This window comes from Ptychodera flava, chromosome 10 (genome assembly GCF_041260155.1).
Source record: "Ptychodera flava strain L36383 chromosome 10, AS_Pfla_20210202, whole genome shotgun sequence".
Taxonomy (NCBI): domain Eukaryota; kingdom Metazoa; phylum Hemichordata; class Enteropneusta; family Ptychoderidae; genus Ptychodera; species Ptychodera flava.
Window position 1 is genome coordinate 3,566,257 of NC_091937.1, and position 26,689 is coordinate 3,592,945.

At 35.2% G+C, this 26,689-nt stretch overlaps 1 protein-coding gene across 1 annotated transcript; it reads right to left on the minus strand.

The window, feature by feature from the left end:
- Positions 1-697: 697 nt before the first annotated feature.
- LOC139141816 (uncharacterized) lies at positions 698-26,381 on the minus strand. Its single transcript, XM_070711489.1, has 11 exons — positions 25,974-26,381; positions 24,239-24,424; positions 22,485-22,547; positions 17,006-17,205; positions 15,796-16,297; positions 13,835-13,908; positions 12,102-12,185; positions 10,344-10,476; positions 6,546-6,665; positions 2,817-2,947; positions 698-2,351 (listed from the first exon to the last, which is right to left on the minus strand). The coding sequence occupies exons 1-11, from the start codon at positions 26,047-26,049 to the stop codon at positions 2,259-2,261; spliced, it is 1,662 nt and encodes a 553-aa protein (XP_070567590.1). The 5' UTR covers positions 26,050-26,381; the 3' UTR covers positions 698-2,258.
- Positions 26,382-26,689: the final 308 nt, after the last annotated feature.

Here is a 26,689-nt window from a genome sequence, read left to right on the forward strand (position 1 = left end):
ACATTTGTTGTCTACAATTGGATGGATGCAAACCAGAAGACAAACACAGACACACAGACAGAGTGAGTGATGACATCGGACCCTAGTGTGCCTTTGGCACTCGTGGACCAAAATTAGATGTAGCACACTGACTGGCTTAAATGGAATTTTCACCCTTTTGTTAAAAATATGAAGGATGGAAAACCTTTCAATCAAAATTTGTCCATGGAAATGTCTTTCCTAGAATACAATGTGCCCTTTGCCAAATTTTCACCAGATTTCAAGGCTATGAAACAGTAATATAATAAATATACATCAATCACAACATTTTGTTTATTATGATATACCAATACATTGAAATGACAGTGTTCACAGCCAAATGTTAATACATCATTTAGACTTACATGACAATGATTTTGTTCATCCATTATGAGCAAATCCTTTAACAATTTTTAGTTCATACTGAGATGTATTTTCATGCAACTTTGACCCTTTGTGGAGGGACATACGCTGACTGGCACGATACTATGTATAAATCAGTATTTCACAAACAAATACCAAGTAAAATACTGACTTCATGGAATGAAATTGCACTGAATGGACTTTTCTTCAACACCCTTCATGTTTATTGAGAGACAAAGGGACTTGAATAGGAAGCACTGACATTCCATGGGGTGGGGGGTTCAAGTTTCATGAAGGCATTGATGAAAAAGAGGCATTATTGACAGTTTATTCACTTTATTTTTACTGAATCCATCAAGGTCACAAGTATACAAGACTGAGAGGTAGGTATTCATGTATCAGTGTATGTAAACTTATCACAGCTTGTCATTGTCATCTTGCAAATAAGACATTCAATCTTCTTATCAGTCTGTTCAACAGAAAGATATCCACTCTGCCTGAGCTATGTGTTCTCTTGAAACCCTGTACCTTGCGGCTGACCTGCTCCATGGTTTTAGCTCCAATGTATACCTTTGAATGCTGACTGTATGAATCCTAAGGAAGACCTGTGTGATCACTGTGGTTGTCCACTATTTGAATTGAAAATTTGATTTCTACATTGATGTTGAAGGGAGAGATCGCGCCATATGTGGCTGGGCTACTTTCACTTGTTTTGTAGTTTTCTGCAGGACTTTGCAAAATAAACTTTTGGTTACGTCCTTTCATCCATGGGAAGCTGCTTTGCCGAGGTCCCCAGTTTCAATACAGCAGCCATTTTAAAATTTTGGATATTCACAGGGGATGTTGGGATATATTGTGTCTATGGGTTCCATGCCAAAAGTCACAGACAGAATTTCCTCCCTTTAATAATTGATTTTGACTATTGTGATCAGTGTTTCCGGTAAAAATTAACATACTCATATTTTTAATTCTCTATCACTTAATAAATGTATATATATGTACTCTGATAGAGGAGAATTCTGCAAAGTGTAATTTTGGTCCAGAAACACAAACTGTACAAACGATGCAACAAGGAATGGAATTACACTTACTGGAAAATCTGTCAGCATCGGAATGCTGTGGAAAACTGTAAATCTTAAAAAATAATTGGAGGTTTTGTGTACCTAAGGTTTTTGACAAAATGTGTCGTACAACCATTTTTTTTATTTTTCAAAGGGATAGATTTATAAAGATCTATGTAATCATTTTTGTTAATGACATTGATTCCTCGTCACAGTAAGAATAAAGTCTTGCATGAAGTCTGTGTATAACGTAGCAACACCACATCCTTATCTGGTAATAAGTCATAAGTGCTCTATCATTCACATATATCATTCAAAGTGTTTGACACTGTGTTCAAAAAATGTTATAAACACTGCATCACACCTCTTTTTCACTATTCTTGATGTATGAAGTCAAGCAAAAACTCCTTGTAAATAATTCTGTTACTAGCAGTACATTTTGACACAGTTCACTCTCACAGCTACAAATTCACAACTGGTTTCAAACATCAACATTGACAAGACAAGGAATGATATCTCTGTAATGTATTGCATTGTACTTTCTTGACCAAATTGGTTGAATGAACAGTCATGTTGTTTATACAAATTGTTTCTGGCCTTGTTTTACAATAACACGATTAAATACAGCATGACAGGAAGTTGTCATTTCATTAAAAAATTCTTCCCTTAATCTTTCCCAATATGCCGTTAGATTTTTGTAAAGTTTTTAAAAAATTATGTAAAATACTATAAGTTCCATATATGTAGTCTTTGATTTTCATGGATATATGTCTCAGATTGCATTGCTTCAGGGAGATGTCACTTTGGTAACGGATATCATAGGTCAACATGACTTTCACTTTCAACATCCCTAATCCACCAATATTTCACTGGATCTTTCAGTTGTTTCCATGACAATGCTAGCATAAGCTGCAGAGAGATAAGAGATAAATTGTATTTCTGAATAACAGTGCCTTCTCAGAATTTGATTTTCAACGACCAAGAGTGACTTCTGACAATACCACACTGTAAATATTGAATAGATAACAAAACTAAGCTTTCAGCTTTATTAGCAGCAACTTTAGATGTACTTTCTTTTTGTTCTGTGTATGATACATTCTCTTATCCAACCTCCATTATCTTGTTGAAATACCTACATAGGCACAAGTTGGCAACACAACCTGTATGGTCCAAAGTCATGTGCATTGATGTAAATTAAACATTATGATGAAATATCAGGGCACTTATATATATTATTCCACATGACAACAGAATTTCTTAGTAAGTTCTTGGCTTATTAACCAAAACTGTGGTATGTTTCCATAGTTAAGTCTCATGTTATGACACCTGATGACATCTACATGTAGCTTGAAGTGAAGGGTATGTAATACTTACACATATCAACGCCACCAAGCCAACAATGACACCAATATTTACATGCAACATTGTAAGTGCTCCTCCAGCCCACAATGGACCTAAGATAGTGCCAATACTAGCAATACCACGACGAATTCCCTGACTGAATCCTGGAATTAAGAAGTTGGAGGAATATTAACAACTCTACTAAAAAATGACTCAGTGGTTTTTTTATTTAAAAGAGTTCTAAACAAGCGACCTAGCGGCCGATATAGCTCCGCTGTGTTTATGTAGAGAATAACTATTTTTGACATATGTTGATGAAGAAGGTGGAAATCTTTGATAGCTCAATACAGTGGCCAGAAAAGTGGCTAAAATAGCTGCAAAATACACAATTGAAGATTTCATCATACTTTGAATATATCACATCGGATCATCCCTAAGAACATGTCAACCAAAGCTATCTGATGAGTAGTTTTTTGAGAATAAAATTTCTGACCAAAAATGGCAACAATTGCCCCCAAAAATAAAAATTGCAGATTTCATCATAATTTCAAAGATCAAATTTAGTTCATCTATAGAAACCTGTATACCAATTTCAAAGCTGTTAGACCAGTACTTTTTGAGAAACACATTTTTTGACCAAAAATGGAAAAAATTGCCCAAAAATTCAAAATTGCAGATTTCATTATAATTTCAATAAATATCATTTAGTTCATCTGTAGGAACCTGTTTACCAAATTTCAAACCTATCAGATGCGTACTTTTGTAAATACACATTTTTTGACCAAAATGGCAAAAATTGCCCCAAAAATACATAAATAACAGATTTCATCAGAAATTCAATATATATTACTTAGTTCATCTATAGAAACCTGTATACCAAATTTCAAAACTATCAGACCAGTTCTTTTTGAGAAATACATTTTTTGACCAAAAATGGCAAAAATTGCCTTAAAAAATGCAAATTTGCATATTTCTGCACAATTTGAACAAATCTGAAATAGATCATCCCTGGGGACCTATGTACCAAATATCAAAGCTATTTGACCGGTAGTTTTGAAGAAGAAGAAGATTTTTAAAGATTTTTTTACCAAAATGACAAAAATTGCCTTAAAAATACAAAAATGCAAATTTCACCAAATTTGAACAAATCTGACTGAAGTCACCCTAAGTAAACTGCACATTGAATTTCAAAGCAATCGGACGAGCGCTTTCAGAGAAGAAGATTTTTTTACCAAAAACACCAAAAATGCCCCAAAAATACAAATTTCACCACGATTTGAACAAACTTAAGTGAGGTCACCCCAAGTGAACTGCATATAAAATTTCAAAGCAATTGGACTTGCGGTTTCAGAGGAGAAGGCAATTGTTGACGGACGACGACGGACGATCGAGGAAAATCAACCTATTTGATAAGCTCCGCGTCGCTGACAGCGGAGCTAAAAAGCAACACTCCACAATTATCTTTATCGGTGAATGAAACAAGTGAGTAATATTCATTGGATCAAAGTTTACTCAAACCATTTGGTAGATTATTCATAATGACAGTTGGTTAAATCAACTCAGAGACAATGTTTGTACACTAAACATTTGCTTTGAAATATGGACACTGAGAAAACATTGTTGAAAAGATAAATCCAAATCTTGATGTGGACTTTGAGCTGTTGATAATGATATGCTAACTCTATGAATTTTACCACAATGCCATATTTTGAAATTTATAGATGGTTCAAAGTTAGTAACACTTATGACATTATCAGGGGATACATCACTTTTTATTTGAAATCTGGGTTAAACATCTTACAGAAAGTAATCACAAACAATTGTAGTGTATTTTATAGTCTCCTTGCAAGGTGCAGGTGACTATTTGACCCATGCATGGCAGGGCGAGTAGTCTCTTGCTGAAGGAATAGATATTGTAAATTCTTATTTTTAGTCAATCCTATATCTGATACATGTCTCTCAACCTGTGAAGTTTGTCGCCATTTTTTGTTTGATTTAAAATAACAATACTTTGAAAGCAAACATGCAAGAATAGTAGGTAGAATACTGAGTGTTCGGTGGCAGATGCAATTTGTATACACTGCAACAACAGTGCTCGGGTTGCACCAGTGTAAAATGTCATTGCCTTGTATTTGTAAAAATAAAGATAATTTTGGTAGAATGACCATACTAGCAGCCACCAAATATTAAATTTTATCAGGATGGAGATAATTATTTCTCAACTGTGATGAAGAGAATTTACTGAGAATGTAATTTTAAAGATTTGAAATATCACTACAGTAACATACCCTGCCTTGTACATGCAATTACTCACATTGATATAGTTTATATCATGTGCATTAATTGATGTTTTGTTTCCTTAATCTTAAAAAAATAAATTACTTGACTCTGAATATGTTCACAGAGTGTTTGATCTGATACATGCACATTTTCTCATGGAGAATCTTTGAACTCAGGTGAACTTTTAGTTCAAATATGATTTTTATGGCTTGCCACATCATCAGTTCATTTCGATTCAGTATTTTTTACTAGGGAGGTAGATGAAGATTCCCAATCATGTTACCAGGGTTTTCTTTAAGATATTAAAGAGACAAAGTCGGCCATTTTTCATGAATTTTGTTTGATACGAGACACTGTTTATATTGTTTGACATGTTGAAAGATACTGAATGAGTGGGTGACCATGCATATATTCAACCCCAGTTTTAGACACGATCAAGGAAACCATGGTGAAAATGAATTAATGGTCATGACCATTAATTCATTTTCGCAATGGTTTCATTTAATTTGTCTAAAATTGGGGTCGAATATATGCATGGTCACCCATTCACTCATTATCTTTCAAAATGTCAAACAATATAAACAGTGTCTTGTATCAAACAAAATTCATGAAAATGGCTGACTTCGTCCCTTTAATACATAACATTAGAGGAAAACTGAAATGGTACTGAGATTGAAACACCATTCTCTTACAAAAATTGAGAGAAAATACTTTCAACTGAGAACTGTACAGCATGAGTGTTTGATGTGTAAGTGGGTCACAAAGAGAAACACATAGTTTGTGACAGAGTAACAATATGACATATTGGTTATTTGTACAGTGTGTTATAACCATAGCTGGCATTGATCAATGAGCTGAGATGTCTGAATTCAGAAATCTAATAATTTACACCTGGGTTGATTTGCTGCTCTAGTACTATTTGCAGTTAGAGTATGAGTGAACTGGCACAACAATGTAATTTATAACGTATACATGTGCCAGGCTTGTGCAAGTACTAAATTGACTTTGGTGTTGGTTGGATAGAAATTCTACTGTAGGTGGGAAATGCCCTGTCTAGGCTCATGTCTTAACAACAATGAATGTTTGACCTTATTCTGTCAGGTTAAATGTCCCTCTCTGATTTTGTATCAGTCAAGTCATATACAGTAGAAGCAGACTCGCTTTTACTGTCTACATAGGTCATTAATAACATGGCCAGTAAATATAAACATGTCCAATACTTAAATGGTCTTGACCATTTCATGATCCCTGAAAATATACATAAACAGGATTTTCATTGACAGTGTACCTATACTGTTAAAATGGCAAACATGATGATTATACAAACTTGGCCTTCCTGATAATGACAGAGAAGTAAAAAGTAATGGGTTTGATTATAGTACCTTGATTTTTACACTGATTTGATCAGCCAATGGTTACCTGTACACTCTACTTTGTAAAATATCCATAAAAACTAGTGTATGATGTATCTTTAATACTTACCCTGAGTTCTTTCTGTTGTATGTTTTGAAAACATCGATATGACTGGTGCTGCCAGGAATGCTAGACCAAAAACTTGAACCACAAATATAATCAAAAACAAAAGCAAATCTATGGTACTACCTGAAAAAAGAAGAAATTCAGAAATAGGATTTTAGCAAACATGTGACATAAATCATGTGATATCCAACTTTTTCTTGTTGTTGCTTACTGTTCATTTTTATGATAGAAAATATTCATCTAATATAACCTTGTTTTGTCAGGTGACTTATAAGTTTATGCCAGCACTGCTTTAGACAAAAATTTGTGATTTTCAATCATGAATTACTCTTTTCTGTTTTGTATCACAGAACTCACAGAACAGATGTACAGTATGTACATATTTCATATTATTTGTACTCAATACAGCCATGCACAGTGTCCAGTTTTACCTTTATTGCTGGTAATATCAAAGCAAGTTATAACTTTTGTTAATCTGCAAAAATTTCTTGGTTTGTTTGAATCTTTTAATGAAACCTGGAAGAGACAGCGTGATATAATGTATACCAGTTTACTGTGCCTACAAAGTACATTGTAGTTTTGGCTCTAACTATCAAAAAATATTGACAGCTATTACACCCACGTCTTTATTACGGAAACGATCATAATTTTCTTTTAATCTTTCATAACCACGATTTGATCCAAACCCATTGTTATCAATAAGGAGGGTGGACCTGTTTATAGAGAATTGGGGTAAACAGTTTGAAGAGCTCATGAAATGCCCTTTTTATCAGCTTCTATATCTGTTTGAGTTACTTCAACTAAGTTACTTTGATGAGAATACTAACATGGCAGACAAAATCAGAGATGTTGATGACATATTCAGAGAAAGCATTTTTGCTACTGGGTGACAAAGTACAAGAGTTTATCTTAACATTAAATTGAAGGAATAAACTTCAATAAGCTCAACAGACTTGGCAAGCCATGAACTACCGCATACATTCGAGCACACATGTACATTGAAAGATTTTTCCGGTACATCTTTTTTGAATCAGAAATCAATACAAAGCTGTACACTGGTGGACCTGACACTATGATCTGTGAAAAATTTAGCTTTTGGAGATTTCCTATTTAAATTATGTTTAATTTCCCTATCACGAAAATCTACAGTAGTTTTTGCAGCTTTACTTAGTCTATGATTTGCATATTCAGGACATTTTAATTGATACTAAATGACATCTCTATGAAAACATCTTTGACTGGCTGATAGGAGCGAGGTCACAGTTGATGCTGATTTGCAAGCTATGCAACTTTTGACTCTGAATATTGGCACAGACTCCCTCTGTGGAACGGGCGGAACGTTTCTAGGTGGATGTTGCTTACGTATGTTACCACGTACGTTCATTTGATCTAAAATTATTAAAAAATTACACAAATTTTCATAAATATTAGAAAATTGATGAACAAACATTTTGTGGGAAAAATTACAGCAGTCAAAGGGTTAATATACTGCAGAGGATAGTGTATCACTTTCTTTCAAAATGAAAAATTAAAACACAATATTGTAGACCTCAGTTGATATTTTTTCACTTGTTATTCATTTAGAGCAATATTGACGTTAATGTTTCAAATCCTAAGATATCATTCTCTGTTACAAATAGATATGCTACTTCTTATGGCATTAATAAGTACCTACAAAGATATGTAACTATTATGGACCCACAAGTCCAAACAACTTAAAGTGCTGTTCAGCCAGTATTTCTCTCAGCCTACTTGTAACATGCATCTTATGTGGTACAAAAATTATGTTACAGATTTCAAAACAGTGTAATGTATTATTACATATGTACCACAGTTTACTCGCATCGAAGCGCGCGTGTACTACCGGTATTTGCACTGCAGTGCAATACCAAAAACATTATGCCATTCCTTTATGTTAATGAGTATTTACCAATTTTGACCCGGAACTATTTTTGTTTGTAAACACAAAAAATGTCGTCTACAAGATTTCATTTCACTTTGGTTCGATGCTAGTTATAGTAAAATGCATGATATTACCGATAAAAACTACGACAAAGAAAATTGCATGTACTTATTATAGTGTGATGATGATTTTTATTATCCGGAAGAGCAGTTTGTTTGTCAGCGAAGCAAAAACATTGACAACGGGCGACGTCCGTTTCTAGCTCCATGGATACACGGTGGCCGCCGTACCAAGGCGGCCATCATACATTGAAACACACGTAACTGCGGGCGCAGCGGAGCCAATTAAACAGTTAACATTTTCAGAGACGTTATTTGCCAGTATTTTCTTACCGGACATTCCCTGTTTACAATTGCATGCAGTTTATTCTGACCACGCTATTGATAACAGTCTGTGAGCGCTTGTGTGCCATGGTGAACACTGAAATTTGATCGGTCGACAAGTCACGTTTGCCGTATGTTACTCTTAAATTTCCCGTAAAAATATTCGAACTGTATTTGTATCGACCATTCAGAAGAATTTAAAGCTCAAAATATGAAAAAATCAAAAGCGTCCCATGTACAAAGTTCTCTACGTTTGGCTCTCTGTGGCTACGTGTATGTGTGAGCGATCGCAAGCAGAGTAGGAGCGCACCAACGTTCCTCTTACGTCATCCTTGATAAACAAGTAAACATAGTTTAGCCAATCAAAATAGAGGGTGTGGCGGCGTTGACCAATGAAAAGTGAAAGCTGATTCCATGCCTCATTACAGTGATGTCAATGTTATATAACTCCGCAGGGTCACCCTGAAGCTTTGACAGACAAGTAGTACGCACGACTAATCGTCGATTCTCTCGATAAATGATGCAAATAAAAGACAGAACATATGTAATAATAACAGAACCCCATGGCCTGTGAGTGCAAGCGCGCCGTACTAGCGGTATTTGCACTCGTGCTGCGGTGTATTTGGCTGTCCTTTCACTCACTTCGCTCGTGAAAGGGCTGCCGCCGAATACACCGCAGCACTCGTGCAAATACCGCTTGTACTGCACGCTTGTACTCACCGGCCATGGGGTTCTGTCATATTATGTAGCTCGTTGAGCAATATCTGTTACATTACAATATACATGTAACAATGTAAACACTGGACTGATGTGCAGTAAGTGCCATTTAATCTAAGCCAATGCAGTGTCTGTAAAAGTGGAGGGCTTTGTTTATGATTCTCTATACAGAGGAACGGAAGACGACCTATGAAGAAACTTTGGATTATGGACAATACAATCAAATCTTGAGACAACGGCCAAACAGTTTTTATGAATGAAGTCTGTCTGCATAAAATCATCATATAAGAGCATAGAGTTGTATCTGCAAAATTCTGTATTAAACAGGTTTGGCATACATAAAAATAAAAATTTTCACAAATGGTCTAACATGATATGTTCTACTTTACTTAAATTTTACCCGATGTAACCAGGTATGCTCAGTTATTTTAAGAAGAACAGTATTGTATGGAAATATTTTTATGTGTATGGAGGATAAAAATGGAACCACAAGATCTAAGTTTGTTTCTGTTAGTAAAATTCAGGGTACGTGTATGTGACTATTAAAGTAACTACCAAATGTCAAATTTTCCTTGTCTTGTATCAGCATTTAAATACAAATGATAGTGATCAGTCACACACTCAACTAAGTCTCATGTTTGATACACGAAAAATGACATTTGTGCTGATATGACACAAGAAGCTGAGATATTCGGTAATAACCTCAAAGTATTTGAAAGACATCATTTTCTCTAAATTCAACAGAATTTGGCAGAATTATGACATGGGTAACAAGTAAAGATGGCAAGATACACATACCTTGTTTGACCATTGGCATATAAACCAGAGCACCTGTGATGCTTACAAGTTCTATTATGAAACCAAAAGCCAACAGTGTTCTGTCTTCAACTTTTTTGCTTAAAAATTTGATCAGCACAAATGCAAATATAACCTGAAAGTAGAAATATATGGGTGAGTTTTATGTATGCTGATCTGACTGACAAGGATGTGGATAATTACTATTTGTTTAATATCACTATGTAAAATACTGATATTACAACTATGTTCTGACCAGCAGATGGTCTTACGGTCAAACACTTATTTTGACATGGCTCATTCCTCAAATGTCATTCTCTATACCTGTTGATAATGTTCAATTTTTAGAGAATATTCACATGAGAGCTATGGCATATGAAGCATATTAGCTTGATGAACTATGTATCATTGTCTTTAAAGGGAGGTGTTGCACTATTCCGACCGTTGTGTCAAAATTACACTCTATGCCACCTTTAATAATGAAATGCAGTTGTGTTACGTGTGTAATACTAAATTACTGTTTAGATTTTGTGACAAGATGTTTGTTTTTCAAAAACATATGGTACTAGCAGTTTAACTTTCCACAAACTTTTTCAGAAATTCATCATGTTTCTGAGAGGTTCAATTCATAAGCTACCATCAGATATTACACTCCTAAACTTTCATTAAGGGGAGGGGGTTGGTTTCATTAAGGGGAGAGGTCGGAGGTCAAAAGCAATGAGTTTTATTTGTGTTTAAATTCTACAAAGTTCAATTGCAAGCTGCTAGTCTGTAATATTTGTTGACATAGCAGCTTCTTTGAAGATCATGTCTTTAGTTTCACATCATAGAAAACAATAGAGTGTAAATATTTCTTGCACAAACAGGTTACAAGTAATCCGTCTTTGGCACATGCTTCGTTACAGCAGTTTTTGATCTAAGTTAATAAATCATGTAAAGTAAAATTTCTTTCACTGCTCAAAGAAAAGCTAAGATCACACATACATTTTCAAAATTTGTTGAATTTCCATTTTGCTCTACCAGATTGTTAATAGGCTATAGCAATGTAACAACACAGCCATATATACAGAAAAAAGCCAATATTATCAGCGCCATAAAAAGATAAAACCCCAGCAGATATTCTGTTTGTTGGTAGTAAGCTGTAATGAACACAAAATCGCTAGTTTTAGCAGATCTCTGCTGATGAAATGAAATCTTTTGATATCTGAAGATACAATGAGAGCCATCATCATAAGCATACACATTAGTCGAGGAAAAACAAAAAAGTTTGTTTCTCATCCTAGACATATTGCAAAAATGATGTGGTGACGCGGTTTTTTTCTTCTTCTCAATTTTTTTTATTCTTCAACCAACAACTAAATGCAAAAAAGATGAAAACAACATAGGACTGCACACAGAGATAAATGCACAGCAGTGTTGCTTTAGTATTTTTGTATAGCAACAGTTCTGTGGTTTGACTTTTAGTCCAGCAATGCACAGTTTTGAAAGCTTAATATAACAGTTACATATGTGTACAGTTCTGAATGGAATGTTATCAGTTATTTTGTTTACAGTTCTGTTTTATACAACACTGTATTATGCACTATAATCGCGCATTTTTGCGTTGTTTTTAAATTTTATTTCCTCATGAGCAGAAAAAAGGTTGACACGGCGGGTCTGAATTGACACACATGAGAATGTGAAACAAACTTTTTATTTTTCTTGGCCTTACTGAAAATGTTGAAAAATGTGACTCAGTGACTGTAGAACTGGTTTTCTTACCTCAAGACCTGCTCCACAGTAAAGAAGACTGTTTTGAATTTCATTGAAATTAAGATATTGGAGTGTGTATGGTGTCAGTAATGTCTGCAACAGAAAATTAAAATACAAACACATATATAAATATATAAATAAATAAACAAATAAATAAAAACAGGTAAATCGATCAATCAATCAATCAATCAATCAAAGTAAGACTTAAGTGGACACCACGTACCAAGAACAATGTATAAGAAACATTGTACGGAAGCAAAAACAGCATAAAAGGTGTTTATCCATATTTGCATATGCAACACACAAACCATGTTTACAATGTTTGAAGTAAACACAATTCATTCATCAATGTTGTACTTGTTCAAAGTTAGAGTATTCAGCTTTGATATTTGACCTAAATACAATGAGTCATATGTAGATATGCAAATGAACTAATTATGACATGTGAAACTCATCAAACTTTCAGTATGATGAAATGTCACTATGATATAAACATGTCATGTACATTACACTTTCTGCATAAGCAAATGTACGTCAAACATGTTCATGGCCTAATAACAGAAAATCATTAAATGTGTAAATAAGCTTATTATGATATGCCAATTTCCAACATGACTTAAAGTATAAATGCTGTATCATAGAAGTCTGATCAAATTCTTTAGATTCACTTTCACATACAATATTAGCTTGATTACAGAATTTCATTAAATATGCAAATAGGCTATCAATCAGTATTTCATGGTCATAAAACTTTAGGCATGAATAATATGAATAAGTCTATGTATAACCAATGTACATACATTCACTTTCGATACATGACCTTAATACAGAATTTCATTACATATGCAAATGAATTATTATGCTCATCAAACTTTTACTACAACTAACACTGGGTATGCAGAGGTCCAGTCAAAATCAGTGCTCGGCATATTGATTTAGAACCTAATTACAGAAATTCATTAAATATGCAAATGAGCCAATAATTTGACTATCATGCTCATAAAACTTACAACATAAGTAGAGCTAAGTATGATCAATATATAGCAAGGGTTCGGTAAAATCAGTGTACTAATCACTAATACAAAGTCGTATCACAGAAATTCATTAAATAAAATGCAAACGAGCTGAACATCAATAACCCACGTCAACCAAACTTTTAGCACAGTTAGATCATAGAATAGTTTGAGTACCTGCTGAGTTTCATGAAGTTCAGTGGAATAATTCTTGAGATATACCGGTAGCCTAAATAAATTTATTAATTATGCAAAATTTAGTCTGACAGAGATCTTTTTAGATGATGCCATGTACCAAATTGTATGAAATTGAGACAAAGCCCTCTGCAGATAGTTTGATGGAAACCCACAGACACACACCACACACACACAGACACGGGCACAGACAGACATTGTGGCGACCGACATAGGACACTGTTTTGGCCCACAGTATCCAGTAATTGGGTAAAAGCAGATTACTGGTACATGTATGACATGATTCAAAATGTAATCATGGTGTTATCAAATCTGTACTGTGTATACACATTTTCAAAATAACAACCTCAGAAAACGTTTCCACTCCTACTGAATCTGTCAAAAATGTTCTCATTCTGATAAGAAAGCCATGAATGAATGGTGTGATTACTCTAAATTGTCAAATACAAATAGAGACTTCGCTCAACAACACCTACATGCACATACTTCCTTTGATCATATCATTCAGTGATAATAGAATGGTACATAACTTACCTCTAAAGATGTCTGATTGAAAAGGAAGAAAAACTGGGCAGCTAGAATTACAACTACTTCTTCTCTGATGAATTCTAAATGAGAAAAGGTTGATGAAAATATCAATGGTACCAGCACTGAGTAGCAATCAACATACATAAAGAGAATGTACCAGTATGGTGTATTTGACAATCTGATACCTTATGGCTCAATTCACGATACTAATAGAATAATTAACTTATAAAACTGGCTTGTTATCATATTTAAAGCGAAAACTCACTCTGCTGATACAACATGACCATCTCTACAAGTTGGAGCCATGAAGTATTCAGCAAAACAGACTGAACAAGACTGAGATCTACATCTAAATGTGATGACTGACAACAAATACATTACTATGTACATGCAGTGTCTTTCATGAATGTTACATCAGTTTTATGTATTATATCATAAAGACAAAAGTCAGGGCTCGAAATTAGCGGTAGTCCCGCGTCCACAGACTACCAACTTTTCCCTGGGGCTACCAAAGTCCATGAAATGGTAGCCCACACGGACTACCAAAGCCTGGGACATGAAATACTTGGCGTGCGATGTCCGTCACTTTGGGACGAGCTAAATGCAGTCAACATGCAGTTTCATTTGTTTGAAGCAATTATCATTTCATCTGTGAAGAGTTTTTTTTCTGGTAACTATTAAAATTTCCATTGTTATGTTGTTGTTTTCACAAGATGCAGAGCGTTTGATACTATGCTGTTGATCGGCAGCATACAAGATGTACTTGTGTCAAGTTTTGGGGTTGTGATGCTGAAATTTCACAAAACTGTCACTTCTGTATCAAGAGATTGTGTAATCAGTTTGATTTGAAATAGTAATATAAAACACTGTGTCAGTTAAGCTTGGCTGAGTTTCGCTGTCTTTTATCTATGGTTGTCGATCAGTATCAATGTATTACGTTCTGTATAGAGAGACTCGGGTGTAACAAGGCATGCCAGTTCATAAAGATCATGAGAATATTTTTTTTCTGTTTTTCTTTACTCAAGTTACAATTTCTTTGGATGTGTAAGCCGATTTTGAAAGTGATAGAAAGTGTTAAAATGTACATAAATTGGCATAAATTAAGCGTTCGTGACACATAACATGGGGTTTCTCGAGTTGAAGCCCCTAGTTTTACTGCTATTTTGTGTTGCTGAACCGGGGCTTATACTCAGACGAGTACAGTATCCCTAAACTAAAATATTCATGGACTACCAGCCATTGTCACTGGGCTACCAACTTCAGAAAATGGTAGCCCAAGTGGACTACCAGGTTAAAAAGTTAATTTCGAGCCCTGAAAGTTATTGTTTATATGACACTTTAGGTGTACTATGTCATATAGACAATGAGATGTTATTCCCTGATATATTTCTTCATTCAGGGAAGGAAAATACAAGTAACGTAATGACTGTGTCACTACGAGTCGAAGACTCGCGGTGACATGGTCATTACGTCACGAGTATTTTCTGAGCTGAACGAAGAAAAATATTGGGGAATGACATACTTATCACATGCACAAGCAAAGAATTCGTTATATTTTGCAAAGTACAAGAAGTTTTCTATAACGATTCCACGCTTAAACTTTTGAACTACTTTATGAATAATATCAATACGCCATGGGCAAGTTGTCAATCATTTCTAGTCGTCCGTCGCGTGAACGAGGAACACAGCGTTCACTTTCGCGTAATGGAGCAAATGCCAGACATGGATCTTTCAATCTTCACGTACCTTCCGCAAAGTTATACACTCTTTCAAATATAGCATAGGCCTAGAAATTTACCTCAGACAAAGTTACGCTATTTTGCGGGAACAAAAATTTGACTGAATTTCAATGGCGTGAACACTGTATAACATTGCGCCTGACCCTGGTTACAATGCAAGAGTGCAAGGGAGAAACATAATGGAGTTCATATAGCATCTGAGAATTGATAATAAAGTTTGTGGCTTACCTTTTCTTAATGACCATTTACCAGGATACAATTCAGAACCTTCATCCATTGCATACTGCTTAGCTTCTCTCAGTTCTCTACTCTCTATGGCAACATGTCCATCATAACTTATATTGTCATCCTGATTTTCTCCAGTCTCTGGACTTGTAACATGGTTCTCAACACTACCATAGGTGCCTGACCCACTATGTGCCCCGTAATTCCCACCCTCTCTAGAAAACTGTTCTATATCTTTAGTATTGATATTTGTACTGTAATTATCAACACCAGCTGTTGATATTGCTTCTGTACTTGCATATGAATGCATTTTGTTCACTTTGCTATCATTGCTATCTGCTGCATTGACTAGAAGTGGATCACTCTCTCCTGTCACACTATTCCCTTGGTTGGCCTCCTTTGCTTCTTCCGCCAGTATTTTCTCCTGTTCTTCCAGAGGTGGAATGTCGTAGTACATGAATATTACCATTATTTCCATCAAAATCCACATGGCACACATGAAAATCTGAAAAATGTCAAAAAATTATGCAATAAGTCACTTTATCATATGACATTATTTACATGGCAAAGTTATCCTGGACCTTGTTTACAGATATGTCACCATGGCTACAAGTTACTATCTATTGACAGATGATCTAATATCCATGAAATACTGAGATTTATGTTTGCTCACATCTTACGGCTGAGGCATTGTCCGATTGTACTGTCCAGGATAACACCGGACATAAAATCCTGATATTTTGTAAATGACCCTATCACTATACACCTTTTACAATAAAACTTTAACAGCAAAATTGACAATATAGTGATTTCAGACTGAACCATTGGGGTAGAAAAATTGTCTATAATGGTGTGTAAATTTTCCCAAGGTGTGGATAAAACAGTTTTAAGGATAAAAGTCAAATACCATCTAATAACACCCAAAGTTGTGGACTGCGCATTACTATTATTGGTCTCCATGTTTTCTGATACTGAAACTTACTGTACCATTAAATGCCATAAGTTACATGTACAGGTGTTTTTGACCTTAATTCATCTGGCATTTGCAATTTTTATTGAGAGATATTAACTAGTCATTCATCTCTAATGTATATACATATATTTAAGGAAAATCTTGAGTACAGAGTGTCAGTTTTGAAAACAATTATGTAAACAATGCATATTTTAATTGGCCTACAGCTACTGGTACATGTATGTGTAAAGGCAAACTCACCCCTGGAGAGGTTAAATTGTTAACTTCCCATGGTCCAATGTATCCATTTAAATGTTCCAAAAATAGGTTCAGTCCTGGACCTAGAAGTAGACCGATTTGTCTGGATGCCATGGCGATTGAAATAGCAGCAGTTCTCTCTTTTTTAGTTGTAGTGTGAGTGATCTGTGCAAAAATGGCAGCACCAACACCACTGCCAACACCTGATGGAACATGGCATTGGTTAGTAAAGAATGGCGTACAGATATGTGTAAAGAATATTGCAGCTATCCTAAAAACATCTCAAATGATATCATACCAGTACTATATTAATGATACAATACAGCAATCATTTACTTGATTGGTTGGTTGAGATGTGAAATAACAGTGGTATGTTTGTGATATAGCATGGCTGGAACACACACAAGCTCTTAGTAGAAAAAATCCCTCTCTGATGTTTTATGCCAGATTTTCAATGGACTGTTATTGTATAACACCAATAAACCACCTCAGCAATTTTTTAATTTTTTTTTTTTTTTTTAATTTAATTTTTATTTTTTAATTTTATTCATTTCACCAGAAATTATAATACATGCGAATGTAATAAACAAATAAAAAAAAATCTTACAATAAGTAAAAAATCAGGAGATTGATAAAAAAACACCAAAGAAATGGTTTTACTTTTATGGAAAAAAGTCACACACACAAAATCTGGTGAGGACCAAGGATGTAGTTCTTCAAGAACTAATCTAGTCCTTGGCCCAGTCATCAAAGTTCAATCACAATAGACTAAAACAGTAAAAAAACATACTGAAGGTGAATAGGTAAATAAATTAAAAATATAATATAAGATGCAAATAATTTTAAATATAAAGGTAATAAAAGTACAGTCGCTCAGTAAAAAACAGTTTAGTCTCTACCGAGAAGGAAGGCTTTCAGGGCCCGCTTGAAAGAATTTCTTGACCTGCTTAGCTTTATGGAGACCGGAATATCATTCCAGCACTTTGCAACCGAATACGTAATATTATGTTTTGTTCTGTGTAAATTTACCTTTGGATACAAAAAATTTTCATTATTCACAGACCTAGTGAAATATGAGTGAGAAGCACATGAAGCGTACCGATCGATTGAATGTGCATATTGGTAATCATATAAGTCATAAATGAATGTTCATATCTGATATTTGAATAATTTATGAATATCCAGAATACCTAGTTTTTAAATAAAGGTTCACTAGGTTCACAGAACTTTGAAAATGTTAGTAAGCGCACAATCTTCTTTTGAAGTTTTAGAAGTGGGTCAATGAAAGATTTGAAGGCATTACCCCAGATTTCGATACAATAGCTCATATGAGGTAATATTAAAGAATTGTACAACAAAAGCATTACAGATTTCGGTAAAAAATATCTTAAGTATGAAAATATACCAACTTTTGGGCTAATTTTGTTGACAATCTTATTTATATGGTATTTCCATGAGAGGGAAGGATCCAGTGAAACACCAAGATACACAGCATGAGGAACATGTTCAATTTGTACATTACTAATAGACAAATCACCTTCAACGGAAATATGTTTATATGGTGATTTGAAAACCAAATAATTAGTTTTGTCTATATTTATCGTAAGTTTATTGGCTTTACACCAATCAGAAACTTTATTAATTTCGCTGGTTAAGGAATTTAAGTTGAGACGTGAAGAATTAAGTGAATGAAATAAACTTGTGTCATCAGCAAATAATCTAAATTGGAACATAGAAGAAGATTTGTGGATGTCATTAATGTAGATTAGAAAAAGAAGTGGCCCGAGTATTGAGCCTTGAGGAACTCCACATGAAATATGTCGGCTATCTGAGGAGCAACCATTCATATGTACAAACTGACGCCTGTTATGCAAATAGGATTTAAACCAGTCATGCGCAGGTCCACGAATCCCATAATGATGTAATTTGGATAATAAGATCTCATGGTTTATTGTATCAAAGGCCTTTTCAGATCAGTATCAATGAATATTCCAAGTGTAATACAGCCATGGTCGATCTGTTGTGCAATCTCATTTGTAAGGTCAGCTAAGGCAAGTTTGTACTATGTCGTTTTCGAAAACCATACTGACTGTCTACTAGAATATTGTACTTATCCAGAAAGGCACATAATTGTTTATTTACTACACTTTCATATATTTTGCTAATAATAGATAAAGAGAAATAGGTCTATAATTACAAACTTCATGAGCTGACCCTTTCTTAAAGACAGGAATAACCTTTGCAACTTTTAATTTATCGGGAAAACTACCATTAGAAAGAGAACGATTTATCAAATAGGCGAGTGGCTTTGATATATAATCAACAGCATCTTTTACAAGTTTTGGGTGAATTTCATCGTGGCCATACGCTTTTTGAGTATCTAGTTTGAGAATTATTTCCCTGACATCTTGTTCACTGATAGGACAGAAAAAGAAAGAGTTCGATAGACTATGTTCGAGGAAATCATAGAAAACTGACATCGCAGGTTATTTGTGATGACAACTTATTACCAATATCAGCAAAGTAGTTATTGAACGTGTTGGTTATATCCTTACTATGTGTGAGATATTTGTTAGGATCATGGTCTGACTTAATTTTATTAGGATACTTTCCAGAGTTAGATGACCGGTTTAAAAGTTCATTAATAATTTCCCAAGTTTTGTTTGTATTCTGTGCAGAAGCAGTAAGTTTCCTATAGTAGTAAGACCTTTTGGCATGTTTCAATAGTTTGGTTAACATATTACGATATTGTTTATACTTAGAATGCACCTGTGATTTAGGCCCAGCCCGTTTTGATTTCGAAAAAGCCTGTGTTTATGTCTAATGGAAATGGTTAAGCCCTTAGTTAGCCAAGGTTTATTTAATGACTTGGATTTTGAGCGTGTACATTTAACAGGAACATTTTTCATTATTATATCATGGAAAATCTTGTAAAAACATTCATAAGCCTCATTTGCATCAGAAGAATTAAAAACTGGTTCCCAAGAAATGTCGGCTAAGTCAGCCTTAAAAGAGGCTGAGCAGTAAGACGAAAAATCGTACTTAATAGTGGGACCTTTGTTGGTGAAAACGTGACGTAAGTTTCTTATAAATGCAAATGTAGGAAGGTGATCACTCAGATCTGTTTGAAGTGTACCAGCTTCAATGAAATAGTCATTAAAGTTCACAAGACAATGATCGATAATGGTGGAAGAATAATCTGTAATACGAGTTGGGGTATCTATGATTTGTCTGTAGTTATTGCTACTTAGAACTGTTGTATATGCAGTGTTTACACTATTGGAAACAGCTGTGTCGATATTCATATCACCGATAATTATACACCTGTCATGGTTTTCTGCAATGTTACTGAGACACGTATCAAGGCTTTCTAAGAAATCTTGAACAGGTGTATTTGGCTTACGGTAAATGATGCCGAGAGCCACTTTTTTATTTTCCAACAGAGTTTCAATAAATAATATTCGCAGTAGCTGAGAGCGGGTGGGTAATGATGGAATAGGAGAGTGATTCATGCAAATATAAACCCACGCCTCCACCTTTAGCACCTTCACGACTTTTTGAAATAAAATCATACGATGGCAGGTTGTAAATGGAGGTGTCGGAATCGTTATGTAACCACGTCTCACTTACACCTACTACTGAAAATTTGCATTTCAATTGCTGAAGGAGAATTGACAGGTCATCGAATTTGTTCTTGATGGACCTAATGTTCAAGTGAAAAACTGAAAAAGATTGTCGCAAAGAAGCGGGTGAATCGTCATTTCTGAATGAGTCTAGATCATACGACTTACAATTGCTGTAGTGAGAAAATAAATTGGCCATATATTCAGTGTCCATTGTAGATGTCACAGTATCCTAAAGAGAATCTTCAGAAAATCTTTCATTTGATGCATTGGATGTCTTGTTTGGAACGGACTGCGATAGATGTTGAAACCACGTCTTTCCTGGCGTAAATCTTACCGTTATTAGTCCATATATATTTCCATTTCGCTGCTTTCCTTTTGGCATTAGTGTCACGAAAAAGTTGTCGGGACTGTTCTGTAAGCTGCTCGTTTATATACATGCTTTGATTGGCTACCTGCAGACCAGCTATGCCCAAGTCCGACACCTTCTTGTTTTTTAAATTCTTCTTAAATTTGTACAGCTTGTTCCGGACACTTCTTCTCATGAAGCGGACTACTATCCCCGATGTTTGTTGGTTTTGTTTTACTGGGAGTCGATGACTGAAGTCAATATCGTTCTCGCTCATAGGTATTCCTGCGGCTTCTGCTACTTTTATAACGACCAGGTCTGTGTTTTCGTCTTTGGTTTGCGGTATACCATACAACTCTAAATTGTTGCAACGGGTGTAGTGGTGTAAAGACTCAATTTCTCGTTCTGCTGTATTTAGCTTCCCCAATGTTGTTTCAAGCTGACCCCGTAGCTCTTTGTTTTCTAGTTCGAGCGCTTTCATTTGTCTCCGGTAATCCTCAAAGAAAGAGTTCATATAATTCACAGATTTCTGAAGTTCATTCAAAGTAGTGGTGATATTCGGTATCTTATCGACGTTTTCACAGAGTGACGCAAGCCTCTTTTCAATACTTTCAGAAGAAAGGGTTGGTGCAGTTTGATTCTCACCTTCTGCCATCTTGGGTCCACCTGCATTGTCATTCCGCCTGGTGTTTCGAGGGAATCGTTTTCTTTCACATGTTTTGCAGAGAACCAAGTCCCCCTGGCATAATCTCACATTACTCGTTGTTTCACAGTCATTGCATATCGTCTTGAGAAGGGTTTAGTGACCAGAGGTGTATTGAAAACGGAGAAAAACCTGATAAATTTCGGAGACGATGACACCACGTGCTGTTCGTGCCGTGACAATGCAAATATGCTTATGGGTATGCAATGGGTATACAACTTTGTTTTGACAAGTTCACTCCATGTATATGCACCTGCTATGATTTATGCATAAATGTTGTGAACAGATCAAAACCTTGTGATCTACTTCTACTCCCTGGATGAAGTAAATCACTTTCATATACTACATCTATCCTATAAATATTTGAGAATACTACTACATTTCTCCTACACATAATGCATTACTAAGCACATAATATGTAACAAACAATGACTACGATAATTGAGGAACTGAACCAGTATTAATGAAGATTATGCATATTGCTCCATAATAAACAGTTTACTAAATTCACATGAATATGTAGTTTAAGAATAGCCTTGGTATATTGCTGTTTTGTTTTTTGTTTTTTTGAAAATTTTGCCTTCATATACAAAAAATTACATTACCAGTACTATATAATTCTTTCTTGCACAGTTTTATGTGAGCAGAACTGTATGCCGTCATTCATAATTTCTATGTGAACAGTACTGTAGGCTCTCATCTGTAATTCATCTCAATAATTTTGTACTGAACAATAAGAACGCAGACTTCAAAATTACAAATAGTAAATGGGACAAATTTAATGATTTTCTGAAAAAGACAACTTACCAGCCACTAATCTGCTGAGTACAATGAAGTATTTATTTATTCCAACAAAATACATGAAATTTCCTACAGAAAAAATGTGAACAACATAAACATTATTAGCAATATATAAAAATGTGTTGACAAGAAAACATGGATTTAATTCAAATTCAAATGTGTTTGAACTGTCTTGCTTAAATTTCTTGACCATACTTGCTCAAATTACTTTTATGCAGACATGAATTAGTGCTCTGTACAGTGGAAATAGGTCTAACATCATCAAGACCCAATTTTGGTTGAATGAGGAAGAAATTGTAGCTGTGATTTATTGGCCTCTGTTCCACAGCTAGGATAAAAATAACCTTTTTGTTTCAATGTTTTGATCATTGTTTGCACAGCAGGAATTCTACAATCTATTGTCATAGCAGACTTTTCACCAGATGGAAAGGAATGTCTTTTGACAAATTTACAATCGTATAATTTCTGTTTATTACTTCCTATTTGTTTCAAGATTATTTGTCAAAGGCCTAATCAGAAATTTATATTCATGATTTAGACATTGCAAATTAGCTGTCTATGCAAAATCTGCCTTGTACATATATGTATACATTTCATGTGTGTGTGTGTGTGTGTGTAAGTATGTATATATATATATATATATATATATATATATATATATATATATATATTATATTTAGATATTATTCCCTAATATTTTTCTTCGTTCAGCGAAGGAAAATACGAGTGACGTAACGACCGTGTCACCACGAGTCGAAGACAAGTGGTGACACGGTCATTACGTCACGAGTATTTTCCGAGCTGAACGAAGAAAATATTAGGGAATAATATACTTATCACATGCACAAGCCAAGAATTCGTTATTTTTTGCAAAATAAAATAAGTTTTCCATGACGATTCCGCGTTTAAACTTTTGAACTACTTTAGGAATAAACATCAGTACGCCGTGCAGAAGTTGTCAATCATTTCCAGTCGTCCGTCGTGTGCATTTGCGCTCACGTTCGTTCGTGTGTGGAGCAAATGACAGCTCTCGGTCTACATGTAGGCTACCTTCCGCAAAGTTATACTCTATTTCAAAGATAGCATAGTCCTAGAAATTTATCACAGACGAAGATACGCTATTTTTCGGGAACAAATATCGACTGAATCTCGACGGCGCGAACACTGTAAACGTCGCGCCTGACCCTGTTTGCAATGCGTACGGAACCCACGGTATACGCGACCAGCTTCGAGTTCGTTGTTTCTGCAAATTATTCACGTAATTCCTTCGGAATATACAGGCGGTACACTCTTGTGTTTACATTGTTCGGATTAGTAACGTGGTAGTCTGTGAAAATATCGATTGCATTACATGACTTTTGATCGTGGGAGAAACATCGGCCACCATGTTGTTTGTTTACATATTTACGAGCACACCGAAGATCGACAAAAAAAGGTCCGACGCACCAAAATTGATGACATAGACGCGGGTTGTCGTGACGTAGAACGACCAGAGAATAAATCCCGTATTTTTTGTTCGGAGACGACAAACTTGGCTTGTGCATGTGATAAATATATATATATATATATATATATATATAATATATATATATATATATATATATATATAGTTGGGGCTATTCAATGGATAAAAACTCTACAAGGTATCTCTGTCCAAGAACTGCCTTTTCACAACAATTCTGGGGGTATGTGTTTCCAAAATGTCAGAGCTTTTGAATGGATTAAATGAATTAAACTACACTTATCATTTAACAACTTACCAGCTATTTCCCAGACATTTCCAAACAAAATGATGACCTTGACTTTCCCAGTTTTATCATGCCACTTTCCAAATATTGGTCCGGCAAACAATGCAGACAGACTGAAGGCAGACAGTGACATACCAAGGAAGATAGGTTCTGCATCCATTGTTTTGAGATACATATTCAGAGTGGGTAATATCACAGCTGTAGACAGAAAATATTGGAAAAAAAAATTGACAAAAGGAAGGAAAGGAAGAAAAACATATTTCTCTTTCGTAGCCTTTTTAAGTGAACCATATGTAAATCACGCTAACTCTGAATTCTATCTGCATACTGAAAGTAACCGCCTTGGTCAATCTGGAAGAATGAAGTCATGTTTGCAATGAACTAATACAGGTATGGAATAATCAGAAAATGTATGAAAGGTATACAGCTGCAGAAGCTGGAGCATCAATACATCAATTACTGCAATGGGAGGGACTTGAGTGCTATTAAGGTAGTTCATACCTCGAAAATGCAAGATTTAAACATTTACTCAAACTTGACGTAAGCACAGGCAAACTTTCAACCATTCTGTCTAAAAATCAAGTACAAAATCATGAATCGCCATGCAAATGTTTGGTACTAGAGAATCAAATTACCCAATATTTACCAACATATGATATTTACAATGGCTGCAAATCCTGTGTTATCTCTATGGGTAGTCCTGAGACAACAAAATTCCCGATTTCAAGAAAATTAAGCAAACTTCAAACTGAGCCTCCACAAGTATTCGTTGGCCAAAAGAATATTGCAAAGGTTTCAGAGTTCAAATATCTGTCCCTGAGGCACACTCTACCTTAATGCCCAGTAATTCTTTTCCATTTACCACAAACTGAGAATTGCTGTAATTGCCAATGCACTATCTTAACAGCATAAACGGTAGAGTGCAAAATGAGTCAAAATTGAAAGTGTTTCACCACTGTACGTCTTTTTTCAACATTGAAAAGTCATGTATTATTATCATGTTGAGATTGTTTCAGAAAAAATTTGTTCAAAAAGTTTGAAAATCAACCGTTATTCTGCAGTCATTTTCTTTATGATCTGTAAACACACAATTAAGGTTGGCATTTAATGGCTTTCCATTGAAATCCTGAAAGCTTTCGAAAAGTTGATCTAAATTGACAATAAAATAGAGCCAAAATGATGATGAGTTACAATCTAAAGGTGAAGACACCAGAGATATGGAAATGCGCAGCAATGAGGAGAAAATTCATAGTCAGATGTGTTATTAGAAGTGCCTGTCTGGTCGGCAGCAAAGTTTCCTATCGCAACAAGTAACATGCAACACAAAGTTTATGCGAATGTATTCACCTGATCACAGTCACGGATACACTCAAACATTGACTGCCGACAAAAAGGACAAATGTTTCATATATTTTTATATTTTTGAAGATCTCATCAAAACAAACAGTGGAGTTTAGGTTTTGGGTGAATCTTCACCGTGAACATCAACAAACGATAGATCAAACGATAGATCACTTCACATTATTGACTATCTAGTCATACCATAATCGTTGTAGGATTTCACATATCAAACGTAGCACTAGGGCACTGTTAATATTTTACTAATCCGTTCATCGGATCACCCGATTCCAGATGTGTCTTCAGATTCCCACCGTTTGCAGTGCAAAGTCAGCGATGACACGCCCCCGACTCTGGCCGACATCATTATACGCTAAATGTGATTGAACAAAAATGACTCTCTCCTTACCGTATTCAATGCCTCCCATCAGAAAGAAAATGTACGTTGTGATGTTAGTCAGAATTTTCTTCGTTTTGAGCTTCATCTTGGTATCCGAAGTGGTGCGACGTATGACGATGATCGATCGTAGGTCTCTGACTAACCCTGTGTCTGGTGTAGTCACCCGTGACGATGGTGGTGAAAAGTACTAAGCACAAGGACGTACCATGATCAGTTCTATCATAGGAACTGCGTCGTATTTATAAAACAAATCCCTATCAACCGATCGACATCCGGTGCTCTCCTTTAACAGTCAAAACGAGCCTTATACAAAACATTAGTTAGTTCAAAGTGGCTTCAGATTACGGACAACTTTACCTCACCACGCTCGCTGTCAACTTTCCGCTTGTCTCTCACGTTGGGGCAAAGGTGAAAGGTCAGCGAAAATGTTTCACAACATGCATGTCGCCCTCAACGACATAGTGCTAATTTTTTTGTACGATGCTGAAGTTAGACTCGGTTTCGGATTCGGTTTCGGATTCGAGTGACTGAAGAAATTTTATATTTTCAGCCGATTTAGTCATACTGTTGAATACATGTACTTGATTTTCACTTAGAATTTATTTTCGTTACTCTTGCTGGAACTTTTTTCAGCTAAAATAAAATCCAATCAGACTAGACGAAGTGAAAATAAGACACGTGAAACAATGAAAATCTGTATTCGCCTAAAATAAATTCCAGTGAAA

Excerpts from the sequence above, each read along its gene's own strand:
- LOC139141816 (XM_070711489.1), bottom strand. The coding sequence starts at position 26,049 with ATGAAGCTCAAAACGAAGAAAATTCTGACTAACATCACAACGTACATT. Across the intron at positions 17,206-22,484 it reads ACTCAGCAGATTAGTGGCTG|GTGTTGGCAGTGGTGTTGGT; the intron begins GTAAGTTGTCTT and ends ATGTTCCATCAG. Across the intron at positions 6,666-10,343 it reads TATGCCAATGGTCAAACAAG|GTAGTACCATAGATTTGCTT; the intron begins GTATGTGTATCT and ends TTCTTTTTTCAG.